At 37.8% G+C, this 15,345-nt stretch overlaps 2 protein-coding genes across 9 annotated transcripts; one reads left to right on the top strand and one right to left on the bottom strand.

Annotated features, from left to right (window-relative positions):
* Positions 1 to 270: 270 nt before the first annotated feature.
* On the top strand, positions 271 to 4,944 carry rpl5a (ribosomal protein L5a). Its single transcript, XM_056743568.1, has 8 exons — positions 271 to 372; positions 821 to 890; positions 991 to 1,106; positions 1,271 to 1,405; positions 1,607 to 1,809; positions 2,225 to 2,402; positions 4,178 to 4,266; positions 4,773 to 4,944. The coding sequence occupies exons 1-8, from the start codon at positions 370 to 372 to the stop codon at positions 4,870 to 4,872; spliced, it is 894 nt and encodes a 297-aa protein (XP_056599546.1). The 5' UTR covers positions 271 to 369; the 3' UTR covers positions 4,873 to 4,944.
* A 146-nt stretch (positions 4,945 to 5,090) lies between these two features.
* Positions 5,091 to 14,155, bottom strand: dipk1aa (divergent protein kinase domain 1Aa). Of its 8 annotated transcripts, none has more exons than XM_056743561.1 (7): positions 13,802 to 14,155; positions 12,768 to 12,821; positions 12,033 to 12,325; positions 9,419 to 9,553; positions 7,731 to 7,838; positions 7,446 to 7,622; positions 5,091 to 6,927 (listed from the first exon to the last, which is right to left on the bottom strand). In XM_056743561.1, the coding sequence occupies exons 3-7, from the start codon at positions 12,087 to 12,089 to the stop codon at positions 6,115 to 6,117; spliced, it is 1,290 nt and encodes a 429-aa protein (XP_056599539.1). In that variant the 5' UTR covers positions 12,090 to 12,325; positions 12,768 to 12,821; positions 13,802 to 14,155; the 3' UTR covers positions 5,091 to 6,114. The 8 variants fall into 8 exon arrangements, with proteins under 8 accessions (XP_056599539.1, XP_056599545.1, XP_056599544.1 ...); XM_056743567.1 differs by lacking the exons at positions 12,768 to 12,821; positions 13,802 to 14,155 and adding exons at positions 10,860 to 11,010; positions 11,465 to 11,620 and having other exon boundaries at positions 12,033 to 12,735; XM_056743566.1 differs by lacking the exons at positions 12,033 to 12,325; positions 12,768 to 12,821 and adding an exon at positions 11,465 to 11,620 and having other exon boundaries at positions 13,802 to 14,154.
* Between the last annotated feature and the right edge of the window lie 1,190 nt (positions 14,156 to 15,345).

Below are 15,345 nucleotides of genomic sequence, written 5' to 3'. Positions count from 1 at the left end.
TTCTATAATATAAAGAATGTGCAGAATTGTTGTGTGTAAATTCACCCTACTGGTGAACCAAAACATTTGCAGTCTGAAAAGATTAAGCCACTAACTACGACAATTTATATTTGTAGTGTGTCTTTCAAAATGGGATGTGCTAAATTGTGAAATTCTACAAAGTAAAATACTGAAATTGTGTTTCGCGCATAACACATCGTTCTGCAATGACGCTTCCAGGACACTAGAGGCGAACACGCATTTGTGTTCGAGCGCGTTGAGTTTCCGCTCGCAGCGCAGCATGAACTTCCTTTTCTCAGTGCAGCGGGAGCAGTATCGGAGTCTGAAGACTTCATTCTCCCTACCTAAAGGAGATCAAACGATTACAAAATGGTCAGTAAATCCCCGAAATACATTGTTCTACTCATAACGTGTCATGTCCCACTATGTCAGTGCGAAAGCCATAAAGGATGAGCACTTTGAGCGACAGGATTGTGTTAGATTGAAGCGATCAGTCCCGTCGCTGTGGTTGAACGTGACCCAATACGGCATGTTTATTTCCCTCATTTGCCCAATAATACGTTTATTGACGCTAACAGAGCAACAATACAATTATATAATTTAAAGTCAATTTAAGGACAGTTAAATTTGGCGGATTAGATTTCATTAAAAGGTGTCTCTAATACTGTCACAATAGACGTGGCTGTCATTTATTAATAAGCAGACACGGTTTTATTGTGGGGTGATTTGAAATATGTATTAGATTAATTTATACGTATTTCGTCTGTTTACTGGTTCCCTGGTTGGTTAACTTAACTTATATCAAATTTGTTTATTGCAGGGTTTCGTTAAGGTGGTCAAGAGCAAGGCGTATTTCAGGAGGTACCAGGTCAAGTTCAGGAGGAGACGAGGTATTTTAAAATGTTGTATTGCTTTGTTGTAAATATAAGTTTAAGCTTTGCTTATTTAATGTGATTTCATTGATCTAAACATGACTGAATTTTTTTCTAGAGGGAAAAACTGACTACTTTGCCCGGAAACGCCTTGTCATCCAAGACAAGAACAAGTACAACACACCTAAGTACCGGATGATCGTTCGATTCTCCAACAGGGATATTGTTTGCCAGGTATAATCTGGCACGGTTTCTAAATTACAGTTTCATAATTTGTTTTATTGGATGTATAAGCATAGCTTTAATAACTTTCATAAATTACCTACCTTTTGGTGTTGTTTGTTTTGGATCGTTCATAGTATCAACTATTTCACTGTTTTATCTTTTGTCTCTCTCAGATCGCATATGCCAAAATTGAAGGCGACGCGATCGTCTGCGCTTCTTATTCTCACGAGTTACCAAAGTATGGCATTACTGTTGGCCTTACAAACTATGCCGCTGCCTACTGCACTGGTTTGCTGTTGGCACGCAGGGTAAATGTTCTTATTCAAGTCAAGTGTAGTAGTTTTATGTGATTAAATATTAGATTTTGTTTTCATTTTAAAGTCTGAAGAGCTAAATTTGTTTCCAACGACGTTCTTACGTGATCTGAAGTTCGTACATTTCATCTGTGCACATGTAAACAAATCCATTGTGAGTGCTGAGTACCAACTTTTTTTTTATTTAATGTTCAGCTCCTGAACAAGTTCGGTCTGGATAAGGTGTATGAAGGCCTGCTTGAAGTGACTGGGGAGGAGTTCAATGTGGAAAGCATTGATGGTCAGCCAGGTGCTTTTACCTGCTATCTGGACGCTGGCCTCGCTAGGACCACCACAGGGAATAAGGTGTTCGGAGCTCTCAAAGGAGCTGTGGATGGAGGACTGTCCATCCCTCACAGGCAAGTGCATGCAACAGCTTGCTTTTTGCATAGGTAAAACTTTGTTGTCAGTGGAATGCTTTCCTTTTAAGCCAAAAAATAAAAAGTAATTGACTGGTGCTGGAATGGAAACAGTACGAGTCAGACAAGCTGTGCTGGTAAAGGTTTTAGTCAGAGAGAGGTTTGCTAGCTTAAGATCTCTGAAGTCCATGTCACAACACCCATGTTTCAATAGGCTGGTTAAATGCGTGATCTTAGACCTGGCGTTGCCAATAGCTGGGAAGACTTTAGCTTTAATAACACAAGTGACATCATAAATGTTAGCACCAATTCTGACCAATTTGGTGAAACATCATTTTACAACAAGCCTCCATAACTCATCTTTGGCCTTATCACATATTTGATGGAAGTATTGAACCTTTATCTTCTTTTCTAGCACTAAACGGTTCCCAGGCTATGATACTGAAAGCAAGGAGTTCAACGCGGAGGTGCACAGGAAGCACATCATGGGCAAGAACGTGTCTGAATACATGAGCTATTTGATGGAGGAGGACGAGGAATTGTACAAGAAGCAATTCTCTCGTTTTATCAAGAACGGCGTGACAGCAGACTCAGTAAGTGCACATGCTACCACATTATTGCTTAATGAACTGAAACTCTGTTTTTCATTTTGAATGAATAAGAGATATTATATAACATTATAACGTTAACTATTAAAAATAATGTGTTAAAAACCATTCTAAGCCTACGCCAGCGTTTTTGAATATTTTCACCTTTAGGGGCTCACAGTAAATTTTCTGTAAAGAATACATGGACAAACAATATGTCAAATGAAAGAACAGAGTCTTCAGATTTTAAACAAAAGAAACCGAAGAAGAAATCTTCTATCTTATTTGTTCCTTTTTTATCACCCGTAGATGTGGGTAGGTTTCTTAAAAAATGCACCACTTTGATCAAACAGCTGTGATTATTAACGTTTTTTGTCAAAGATTCCGCCCATATTAAATTCAGAACAATCATTAAAAACCGCTAAAACATAAATGTTCTAGGTTCTGGGATTCTGTACTTTTTCCCAAAGGTGTGTAGTAGCGCCACCTGCTGTACAACAGTACAAACACTGGTTGCCGTAATAACTCGTCTTTGGCGGGGAACCGTTTTTTTTAAATGACGAGATAACCCGTCAATGGTGGTGAAAGAGCTTTTCATCAAGTTGCCCATCATTTCATGTTTCCAGGTTATTTTAAACTGTTTACAGATGAGAATACTGGGTTGTTATGTTTATCAGTAGTTTCTTTCTGTAAAGACCCCTCCAAGCGGTCTGTAGATATCAGGCAAATGTGTAAAATTAAAAAAAGTGTCACCTTATGAATTTGTTTTACTGAGAGATATTTAATACACAAGTAACTTCAATGCATTTATACTTTGAAGGAAGTTAAACTTTTGCATTTAAAGTAAAAAAATGAAAAAACACTTTTGTTTAGTTATGGAATTTGTGGTTAAACATTTAGTTACCATAGTTACTGTAGGTTAACCATGAAATATGTAATAATTTTGAAGCAAAGTCCTACATATTACACACCTAAATAAACAGTTTTTTTGTCAGACCCTCTAGTAAATTATGTATTTCTTTTAGTCGTCATTCAGAATCGTAAAAGAATCGCAATCTCTATTTGAAACAAAAGAATCGGGATCCTCAATTTATCCTGAATCGTGCAGCTCTAGTTCACACCATAACAGGTAAAGATACAGAGAACGATATCGTTGGGATCACTTTCAGAACATTTTTTTCTTGTTGATGAACAATGAAAGCATTTTAACGATAACATTTGACTATTGGTGATCGTAACGTGGGTTTTATGTCAGAATTAAAGACTGTAGTGGTCAGAAAGCTGTGTGATTACGGCGGGATATTATATATGTAATGCTTATAAGTCAGCAAGCTGGCAAAATATATGCTTTACATTCCAGACACGAGGGCACCTTCAGCCTTTAGAGAGCGCATCCAGCCTTTTGTTGTCATATTTTGGAGAAAAGACGTTTGATAATGAAAACAAATTTCAAAAAAGCATTAATTTTAGTGAGTGGGAACACTGAAGCGTGCAGGCTTAAAATAAATATATTGTTATTGTTATTGTCCGCTGGTGAGGATGCAAATATAGTTTTTCATTTAAACCGGCACTATGTAGTCACTTACACAGTTTTACTTGTCACTTTTTGATAAACCTTTAGAACTTGAACTCAAGTGATGAACATTATGTGAGATGGTGACTCGCATTAACAGTTTTTTTTTAGACCGACAGAAAAAGTCTCATGATGTTTAATAAATAGGATTATAATGTAATATCATCTCTATCTGTTCTGTTGTAATGCAACCATCTGTCTCCTGCAGATCGAGGAGATGTACAAAAAGGCTCATTCTGCCATCCGTGAGAAGCCGGTTCATGAGAAGAAGCCCAAGAAGGAGGTCAAGAAGAAGAGGTGGGTTCTCTTCTTTGACTGGAAATAAAATTGTTGTAGCCATCTAAAGAATCATTTGCTAACGTTTTAAGTTTTAACAGAAATGTACGGTTAGGTTTGTATAAAGAAAAGATATAATTATTGGAGCCTATCAAACCGTCCATGAAGTTTAAATGCAGAGATGATGCACTAGATTCTATATTTACATGTCAGATTTTTATATTTACTTGGTTACTACTATATGTGCTTACACTGTCAGAAATAAAAGTTGAAAGTGTAATAGTACACGTAAAGGTAGACAATAGGTCCTTAGTGTACAATTATGTTAAATGATGCATACAAAAGGAACGTTTAAAAGTAAAGCTTAAAATGTAGTTTGGTACTTTTCCTGAGAGTCTATTGCTCAATATTGAATGAAGAAACCGTTATTTACATGCCTGAAGTGTCTACTGTTTACATTATTCCGAGCAGACTTGAGGATCAAGAGATATATCGTTCCTCTTCTCACCACTAATATTGTGTTGTAGGTGGAACCGTGCCAAGCTCACTTTGGCTCAAAGGAAGGACCGTGTGGCCCAGAAAAAGGCCAGCTTCCTCCGGGCCCAGGAGGCTGAGGCTGACGATTGAAGAGATAACTGATAACTGTCAACCGCTCCAAAGAAAGTGTGCACCTCTTCCAAATAAATCATTTGGAAAGAATGCAGCGTTTGTGGTCATTGATACAAAAAGCAGGTTTCTTCATGTCAGTAGGGTCTGATGGGTAGCACTGGACAATGGCAAACAGTGTTACAGAAGGGAGGTTATTTGAAACATTTTTAATGTGCAAAGTCGTGCAGTCAAATCTTATAAAACTTTGTAAGTTTAACGCTTCAACAGCAGCAATGTGTTTCATGAAAACACTTAATGAAGCAAACCGACAATGTGTACAATCCAAAACATCCCACTGAAAAATTGTTGATATAATTACCAAATATTTAAACCTTTTATATTCATTACTACTTCAAGAAATATGATGGTGATAGATATTGTTTAAGCTTAAAAAGTATATTTGCCATAATAAGCATTACTTGTACCTTATGAATGGATGCACTCTTTCCCTTCAGAACTTCATTGAAAGTCACTCATGGTTAAAATGTCTAATCAACTTTTACGCATTACCCACTTCTGCATAATATTTGAAAATATGATTTAGAACTTCTTTCAGCTGTTTAACATTTTGCCATGTTTAAATTATGCAAAATCAAATAGTAAAAACAGTCCAGTCAAGACTGGAAAGCCAAAACCAAATTAAATAAAACAATGGATCAACAAGGTGATCAATTAAAAGCATCATCAGACATTCTTGTAAACATTTGGGTCCTTATTGTGCGATGCAGTTTTGCTCTGTCAATATTTTTCGTAATGAATTTTGAGCATTGAGGAATCTTTACACACAAGCATTGAAAAAGAATGTTGAACCACTCCGTCAACATGCATATCAAGGCATTTAATTCATATGTCCATGGCTTCTTAATGGCTCTTTTTGCATTGCTCATTAATGACATTACAACATACGATTTACACAACCATAGTTTGTGGTGTGTGCATTCTTTAGCTTTCTATATTAACATCCAACAACGGATGCAAAATGATTGTAATTTGCTCCTTCAAAACACTTGAAGGTAAAACAAGCATGATCGCTGATCAAAGTGTGGAAACTAACACAAATAGAAATGTGAATTTTATACGAAATGGTGAGCCTTAGCATAATTTGTCACAGGTTTAATACTATTTCTATTGTGGAAAAGAATTTGTGAAGAGCACCAGCATCACTCAGCATTTTCCGACATTCAGGATTTTGAACGTTGTCACCAATGTAGCTTATTTTCTTCATGAGTCATTAGTATGTGAGATTTGTTTCCACAGGAATTTTTTAAGGTGGTTGAGAATGAGCGAGTGTTCCATTTCCATCTTCTCAGCTGAACCCTTGAGGGCACTGCAGGCATATAACTGCTTCTTCAGCTCTTCCTGTAAATGAAAAGGAGCTCCTCGTAGGAGGTAATCTTTAAGTGCTTCACAGGCCCTGGCCAAGTTAGGCTGAGCCACCTCGGCCATGCAACGGTGTTCTGCGCGGTCACATGCAGTCCGACAGTCCACCCCGTACACGCAGTCCTCATCCTCCTCGCAGCGCTGGAGGATCATGGCCTGTTTGAAGGCCTCTTCCGCTACCACGTATCGTCCGTCTACCAGCCTGAGGTCATGCCGATCGTTGTAACCAAAAGTACTGGCTCTCATGTCACACATTAAGAAGCTCCCGAAGGTACCGTGGAAAATGTCTTCTATAAGTTCCAGCAAGCCGATAAAGATTTTAGCCTTACGGGGCCAGGAAGGTGTGAACCACTGGTCCATGCTTAGCCGCATACCCGTAGGAATCCATAGTTCCATGGGCCACGGAAGGCTGAGTCCAAATAGAGGAGCATGGGGCACATGCTCCACCACATACAAGTCCCCACAGAAGCCTAAAAGTTTGGGTGTGTGTTCTCGACCTTGGAGCACCACTGCAAGCAGAACCTCATTGTGCTGCAATAAAGCCCAAGCAGATTTGGCTTCAGGTAGAGAAATGTGGCCATCTTTATTGCTGTCTGCAACTGAGAGAATCAGGGTTACCAAACTGGAGAGGTTGGCTTGCTCTCCAACTTTTGCCTATGGGAAAATATGATGGGTGAGCAAAAGAATGAATTATGCCAAATGATTTAATACATTAAATAATTTAATGATTAGGGGCAGTTTCCCGAACAGGGCTTACCTTAAAACAGGACTACGTCTTGGTTAAAATACAGCGGTTTTGAACCTTAAATTGTGTATACACATTGTATTACATCTAAAAGAAACAACAATATTCATTTTAGCCGTGTCATATGATCCCTTTAAGGCAAGCCCTGTCCGGAAAACTGCCCCACAGTTCACAAGTTCGCCTTGGCAAATAAGTAAGCAGAGATAATTGTATGCGTATTTGGCATGCTGTCCAGAGAGAGCGCTCTGAGGTCGGTATTCTTTCCCGAACCCAGAGCACTCCTTCTTGTCCAGGGAGAGGGCGCCAATCTCTGTCTTTCCCCAAGCCCAGAGCGCAAATGTATTATTTGTTTCATTCTGTGAACTTCTAACAATATTTCGACCAGATTTCTGAAACTAATAACAGAATCTAAGATAAATGTAAATACCTTCAAAAGACTGGCAACCATCTCCTTGAACATCTCTACAGAGGTTCCACGAGTAGGTTTGTCAAACAGTGCTATCTCTTTCTTTGGCTCCATCTCCTCTCCCAGTTCATAGTGGAGAACGTCACCTAGCTGGCACTTGATAACACCATCCTGGTCCCCCCAGCTGCTTGTATACACCTGAGATACCAAGCAAAGCAGCAGAGGAATGTGACGTCAAGATGACTGCAATAAAATAGATGTAGGTTTAGGGTCTATGGTGAAAGTGTTAATGTTGTGGAGCCATACCTGATTGTTTGGCTTGGTGGAGAGACACCTTCTAAAGTACAGTGAGCTTTCTTCACACAGGCTGCTACAGGCAGAACCATCAATAATACCTTTACTGTATTTGTCACACTGTTGGAAAGGAATGAACCATTGCAATGAGTATTAAACTGACTTCTCACCAATTGGGTCAAAGAAAAGGCATGCTTACACCAAGGACGATAAACACATCACTTGAATTCACTTGGGATCATTTTGTCTTTTCTGAGTGTTTTTCCACCTGACCAATGTTTAAAGACTGACAGCCAATCAAAATCCAATTGTAATTAAAGGGGTTGCACACTTAAAATGTGAAACTGCAGTGCACAAGTTTTGAATAAACATAACATTTATATCCATTGATGTGGATTCCAATCAGTTACTGTTACATTTGTATTTATAGTTAAAGGGATAGTTCATCCAAAAATTTTATTCTGTCATCATTTACTCACGCTCATGTGTTTTCATACCTGTATAAATAATAGTTCCAATGAACACAAAAAGAAAGATATTTGGAAGAATGTTCCTGGACATCATGTTCCTGGAATGTTCCTGGACATCATTGACCATCACTGAAGGAAGATTTAAATGTTAGTCAAAGGTCCGCGAGAACTCCTCGCTTTCCTAAATTCTTCAAAATATCTCATTATGTGTTCAACAGAACAACAAAATACAATATCTTTTTCAACTATGGTAGTGGATGATGTCCCAGAACTGAAAACTGCTTGCATCCAAATATCTTTCTCTGTGTTCATTGAAACAAATACATTTATACAGGTTTGAAACAACCTGAGGGGGAGTAAATGATGACAGATTTTTTAATTTGGGATAAACTATCCCTTAAACATTCTTGGTGTGAACAGGCCTAAGTGTTTAAATGAACCAGACAGCTGTGTATTGGTTTCTTCTGGTCAAATACAGAATCATTATCACAACAACAAGTTTCCCTGTAGCTCCGTGGTTAGAGCATAGCGCTAACAACGCCAAGGTCGTGGGCTTAGAAACAAAAATGTATTGGATAATGGGTTCGATCCCAGGGGATTGCACATACTTAGAAACCAAAATGTATAGGATAATGCAATGTAATTCGCTTTGGATAAAAGCGTCTGGTAAATGTAACACCAACAGGTGGAGCTGTGGAGTTTTATTCTGATTCATACAAATAGTTCACCCAATAGCTTTAGAGGACTTACATTGTATGGCATTTATTAGCCTAACCATTTTTTAAGAATTTCTAATTCTGTGATCCATATAATAAATAACAGCATATAGGTCTAAAACAACATAAGAGTAGATAAAAATGACAGAACTTCTGTTTATAAATCTACTGGTCTATGTTATAAATATTATACAAGTAGTACAGTCATGTGACAGAAATTAATGAATGTAAATTGATAGTTCACCCAAAAATGAAAATTCTGTCATCATTTACCTACTTGTAATTTCAAACTTGTTTGACGTTTGTTCTTTTGCAGTACACAAAAGAAGATATATTTGAAGAATGTTGTTAACTGGACCCATTCAATTGCATTGGTTTTGTGTCCATACAATAGAAGTGAACAGGAGCCAGTGCTGTTCGGTCACCAACTTTCTCCAAAATATCTTCTTTTGTGTTCTGCGGAAGAAATACATTTTCATTTATAATAATAATAGACACAAAGATATGTACTCACAATGATGCTCTTGCATTCCTGTCCTCTGCATAGCTCAGTGTAAGAGGAATATTGCACGTAAAAAACCCAACTGCCAATAAACACCACAAGCCACATGAGGAAGAGATACTTCACTCGAATGTAAGACAGGCGAGCCTGCGGGGAGAGTAAGCACATGTTAAATATCAGCCCAGGTCTGTCAACATTAACCTAGATAATCTAGTCTTTTTACGTAGGGGGAAATATTTACAAATTGTTGCACTTTCTATTCTGTTAAATTTCAAAATAGAAAAAAATCAATATTATTATCACCTTACAGCAAATACTGTAACCTACAAACGAGCAAACAAATCTTTTAAAACAGCACATGCCAACCAGAAAACAATCATCAGTCAGCACATAAGTGCTAACCAGTGCCCGCCAATGGGTCATGAAATGAAACCAGCCCCCACAATCTGATGGCATATCCCTAAAGGCCATCAATGATCTGACAGATTACCTCATTTTAAATGCAGTCGTTTTGAAGGAGAACCTAGAGTGAGTTTCTGTCACTTGTGATGCACACAAAAGAACTACAGACAGCAATGCAACACCCAAGATAATGTGTTGAGTGAGTAAAAAAATGCTAATATTAAACAATGTTGGAAATCTTGTTTAAATATTGGAATCGCTGGATCAGATGTAACGGCACAAGATACAAGCCAAGTAAATTTTAGCTTGGTTTTCCTGAAAAGTGTAAAAACATTTTCACTCTGTGGGGCTTTCAACAACACTTTTTGTTTTGATTTACGATGGAACTACCTGTTTGTTCGATCATCAAAGTCTAAATTACATTTGCCTCAAGTCTTCTCTTTTGCAACTCATCATTTCTCACTTTCCAGGCATCAGAAAATAAGACCACCCATGAGATCCTAGTTTTCTGTGTTTTTGCCAAAGTACTGACTGACATTCTCCTTGTTTATAGTGTCAACACTGTGTCCCCTAGAAAATGCACTTCAGACACTGTGGAAACCTCTAACAACCTGGAGAACGTAAACCTGTATTACAGTACACAAACATTCCTTTTCACTTTTAAAATTGCTACATGACTTTCCTTCAAACCTTTCTGGAATATGAAAGACAAACAAAATCCCATTTTATATTTATTATACTTATAAACTGAAACAGAACAAGGTTAGGAAACGGCCCAAGAAACACACAGTCCAGATGTGTGTGATGGGATGGATATGAAGTAATAAACGGTAAGGAAATAAATGTCCCAGAGGAGCTTGTCTCAGACTAAACTCCTTCCAGCCAAATCTCTCTATTCTGTGTGTTATGAAGCAGACTAAGGTCACTGAGGATAAACAGGGTGGTGTCAGTCTAAGTACAGAGGTACAAATCAACCTCCAGATTACTATGAATAAAGTTTCCTCTAATAACCATAGCAAGCCCTGTTAACTCCTAAAGGACTGCTGCTTACCTATTACTGGCTGTTGATACAGCTTAATTAACTGCTTTGGCTTCCAAACAACATCAGCCTTGAATGATTATCTCAGCAGAAGTTATTCAGACTTAATGTAGCCTTGGGTCTGCTTCCAAAAATCCATCTGACATCCCTGTTCAGAGCCAATCTATAAGACACAATGCTAAGTACACCTTATTTTAAAAAAATGCTTCAATGACCAAACTTGCAAAAGATTTATCATTTTAATCGATGGCATAATTTAAACTGGTTGTCTCTGTGGTGCACACATTTGCAAAACAAATGGGTACAAACAAAACATTGATATCCCAGAGTACAAGTGTGCTTGTTCAATAGCATTTTTATAAAAGGGGTCATATGGCACAAATATGTGTTTTTCTGTGTCTTTGGTGTGTTATAAGTTGCCCATCAATTTACTACACACGCAAAATTGCAAAAATTAAAGTGTCGGAAAAAAAAAGATGCATTCTACCTTAAAGCAAATGCTCACCCAGACCTGCCTGAAACACCTTGTGTAACCGCCCCCCCCACAAATCTACATCAGTTCATGGTATGATTTGACTAAGACCATCCAAATGTATACGCAAGTGAGGTGAGCGTACCTGTCAGTAAAATTACTTTGGAACCTGATGTTCCAAATATGGTAAGAGGCGTTACATTTCCGTCACAGGCTTGAAGTATTCAACCAATCACTACGCACTGGTTAACTGGTCAATCATAGTACACCTCGCTTTTACGCAGGGCTGTAGTCAAGTCCACTGTTGTCGAGTCCAAGACAAGTCCAAGACCAGGACTAGTCGAGACCGAGTCAAGACCGAGTAAAGATCGGGTAAAGACCGAGTCCAGAGAGTTTCGAGTCCAAGTCAAGACCGAGTCCAATTGAGACAGTCAAGACAAAAACAGAAAAAAATCATGACTACAAGACCACATACTTAAAAAATAGAAAAATATAACAATAGAAAATATAACAAATAACGTGCGTGCGTGCGTGCGTGCGTGCGTGCGTGCGTGAAGAAGAGTCGCCAGAAAGAGCAGAGGCCCCACGGCTTGTTTAAAAGCAAGTTTCGATGCCCATCCTTATATAACGTGTTCATATTGGAATGACAATAAAAATACCATCAATCGTATATCAAACTGCATAGCTTACTCTGAAACATGGCATTAACTTACCTCTCTTTGTGATGCCTTTGCAGGTGTCTTTCGAAATTGGATGTTGTTGTCCCACATCTTACGGGGACAGTTTTGTTACAAAACGTTTCCTTTTAAGCGCACTGTCGATAAATTCTTTATGGTTTGTAAAACCAAAATTGCATTGTGCCGCTGCTCGCTGACACCGTGCCTTATGAATGATTGGTGTTCTCTGGTTCGCGCCGCGGAAGAATCGTTCATTGGAACCGTTTTTTTCTTTTTAGTGAACCGGTCGAACCAGTTCAACTGAATCGTTCGCGTTAAAGCGTCTACTGCTGTGTGAAGAGATAAAGTGTTCAAAATCAGCGTGTTTCAGAGGAGAGGAGATACAAACATGCAAGGTATGTGGAAAATAAAGCGTTTTTTAAACTAAAATCGTGTATACACATTGTATTTCATCTAAAACAAACAATTATATTTGTCTTAGCCGTGTCATATGACCCCTTTAAATCAAAACTGACCTTATTCTTTCCTGATGCATGCTTTTGGTCATATTGTGAAATATATAACAGGGCTCTTTGTTCCAAAAAATACAATGTTTGTCTCTTAATCATCATAACCATCTTAATTCGTATGGAAAACAATTACATTCAAAGCGGCTTATTAACCAATACTGACACAATTAGATATGACTGCAAAATACTAACATATTTCACTAATAATATGGCAATAATAGTAAATATCAATAGATTTGGAAAAGAAAAACATTTACATTACCATTATAAAGTGGATATTATCTCAAGGAGTAAAGGACATCAAAGCCCAAGCCGGCTGTAGTGGAAAAACGTGATCACTTACACAACTAAACTTCAATTTATCTGAACAAACTGGAAAAGGCTGTTGTACTTTTAATAACACTTAAAAGAAGTACAGATTCCAGAGCAACATTTGCATAGTCTAGAGATGATGAAGACAAATAGACCAAACCCTGAAGGTGTGTCCAAAAGAAAAAACAAATTCTTGGTAAATCCTGAAAACACGATCTGAAAACAGGTCTGGACTGGAGGAGAGTGTACGATAACTTATTGTCTTTATAACCTTATTATACTGTGTCTAATAGCATTATGTCAAACTTTTAGTATATATTTAACCCTTAATTGCATATCTCGTTGCTATTCTGTTCACCTTCTAGTGAACTTTCAGGAATTCTTCAGATAATCATATTTAATTTTGTATACTCCTAGTTTACTCATGAAGAATTAATCTCAACCTGTAAAATACTGAAACAGTGCATTGTTTGTTGTTTGGCTTTAAGCTTTGCTTCTCTTTTAAGCTCTTTAGTCATGTTGTGGAGTTGTGTGGCTGCCATGGCACCACAGACCCAGTTTTACTTTATCCAGTACGGGGGATTATTCTCACAAAGAGCTGGATAAAGAGCTCCTGGCAACCACACGGTCTATTCGAGCAAATGACAAATCCTTGCAATAGGAGAAGCAAATACTAAAGCATTCATGTCTCTTCTTTATGATACGTGCAGTTTTCACTTAAGTTGGTGACTACTGATGAATATGCACACATGATAACGTACATTTAAAGCGAACTGCATTAATGAAGTGTTTGTGTCAACGCCGTTTCCAGCGCCACCGGATCACCTCTTTAAGCATTATGCTATAAACCAAAATACAAAAATTGTGTGAATTGATCGTACTGTTTATCCTAGGTCATGAACATCAGAACACTGGTTATGCACTCGCGCATATTGACGTAGACTGTTAACCATCAAAAATATTTATTCGCAAAATAATCATTACCTGAAAGTGATAAGTCTTTAACATCCAGGCCCTTGAAATCAGATCCCTCGCCATTGCAGAATTGGATCATCTCAGAGATCTGTGCGTTATGTAGAGCGGACTGTCTCCATATACCAAAGAAAAGGAAATATCGTCCAGCGAACTTTAAGAGAATCGGCTCGTCCTATGCATTACGTGTCACGGTCCAAATACATCGTAGACTTCGCCGGGACTGGTATGTGTATTTATACATTGGTCGGGAAATAATGTTATTCGAGTCGTCTTGGTTGACATCCAGCGGGTAGCGCTTTCAAGTGCAGCTGTTTTAAAAGCAGCGAGACAGCAGCATGTCAAGGGCGCAGTCGTATACGATTACTGTGCCGACTACATATCATGCCTTGTTTACTGGCGCCATCTATTGAACAATACCCATAATAACTGTAAAATGCAACGACATCCATAACAAAAAACAGCAAGATGCGACACAAAAACATCGCCAGTCTCTGTTATATTGATGCAATATTTTGCTTGGTTGTATATGCACTGCGCATTACCAAATGTGATATGCAAATATGAATGTAAAAACATGTGTCTGTATGTTTAAAGGTCAAAATTGAGAGATAACCTTTTTTATTGTTTAAATCTGGGCTTGTCTTTTTTTTTACATTTTTACATTTTTGGACAATGCCCAGTCTTAGTCTGTATTGATTTCAATTTCGAGAGACATATCAGATTTTGTTGTACAAAACTAACGTTTAAAATATGTAAAAGTGTTGTTAAAAGGGAAACAACACTTTAAAGGAGCGCACAGCAGAGATGTTGAGTGTATTACAACACAGGTTGGTTTGGTTCAAAGGTTTCGAAAAGAACATTTCACAGGACTATACATGTCTGGGCTCCGACTTTAAGAGCAAAGTCTGTTAGATGTAATCAGGACACTCCCATAAATGACACTGCAAACTATTTCAAAAGGCTTGGAAGAAACCCATTTTAAAAATGTTTTTGCTTCTCCTCATCAGAAAGCTTTGATGCGTGACAGTCAGTACAAGAGATCATTTGTATTTCTAGCATAATGTATTCCTGCAACCCTACATACATGCAATGCATTTACAGTACCTGTATATTATAACTTGCAAGGCAATCCTCACAATAATTTGGTGCTGATGTTGTATAGTATGTATTTGCTTATAATTTCATTTGTTTACGACATGTGTTCGAAAGCTGTAATTTTGTTATACTTCTTCATTGTGTGAAATTGTAAAAACTGTTTTGCATTGCAAGTCCAACTAGCCTTGTGCTTTTCATTTTTATATATGTTGTCAATGATAAATGCAAAATCTGTGCCCACATATTTGCAAACGCTTCTCAAATAAGCATACATTTTAATCTGAGTGCCAAAAATATGTAAAAGCTGTTAATCATATCATCCCACTCATGCAACAAAGTATCATATGACATATTATATGGGTGTGTCACATATAGGACACACACTATAAACATTCATGTTATATCACAGCTCCACTCCAAATAATGTTTTTACAAGACATGTTTCCTTCACAACGTTT

Source organism: Triplophysa dalaica, chromosome 3 (assembly GCF_015846415.1).
Source record: "Triplophysa dalaica isolate WHDGS20190420 chromosome 3, ASM1584641v1, whole genome shotgun sequence".
Lineage (NCBI taxonomy): Eukaryota > Metazoa > Chordata > Actinopteri > Cypriniformes > Nemacheilidae > Triplophysa > Triplophysa dalaica.
This window is presented reverse-complemented; position numbering and strand designations above follow the sequence as displayed.

Bases quoted from the DNA above. Each gene is read 5' to 3' on its own strand.
- rpl5a (XM_056743568.1), top strand. The intron at 891-990 runs GTATTTTAAAAT...ATTTTTTTCTAG, and splicing joins CAAGTTCAGGAGGAGACGAG to AGGGAAAAACTGACTACTTT. The intron at 1,406-1,606 runs GTAAATGTTCTT...TTTAATGTTCAG, and splicing joins GTTTGCTGTTGGCACGCAGG to CTCCTGAACAAGTTCGGTCT.
- dipk1aa (XM_056743561.1), bottom strand. From the start codon at position 12,089: ATGTGGGACAACAACATCCAATTTCGAAAGACACCTGCAAAGGCATCA. The intron at 7,623-7,730 runs GTATGGCTCCAC...TTGGTATCTCAG, and splicing joins CCACCAAGCCAAACAATCAG to GTGTATACAAGCAGCTGGGG. The intron at 6,928-7,445 runs GTATTTACATTT...ATTTTCCCATAG, and splicing joins TGGTTGCCAGTCTTTTGAAG to GCAAAAGTTGGAGAGCAAGC.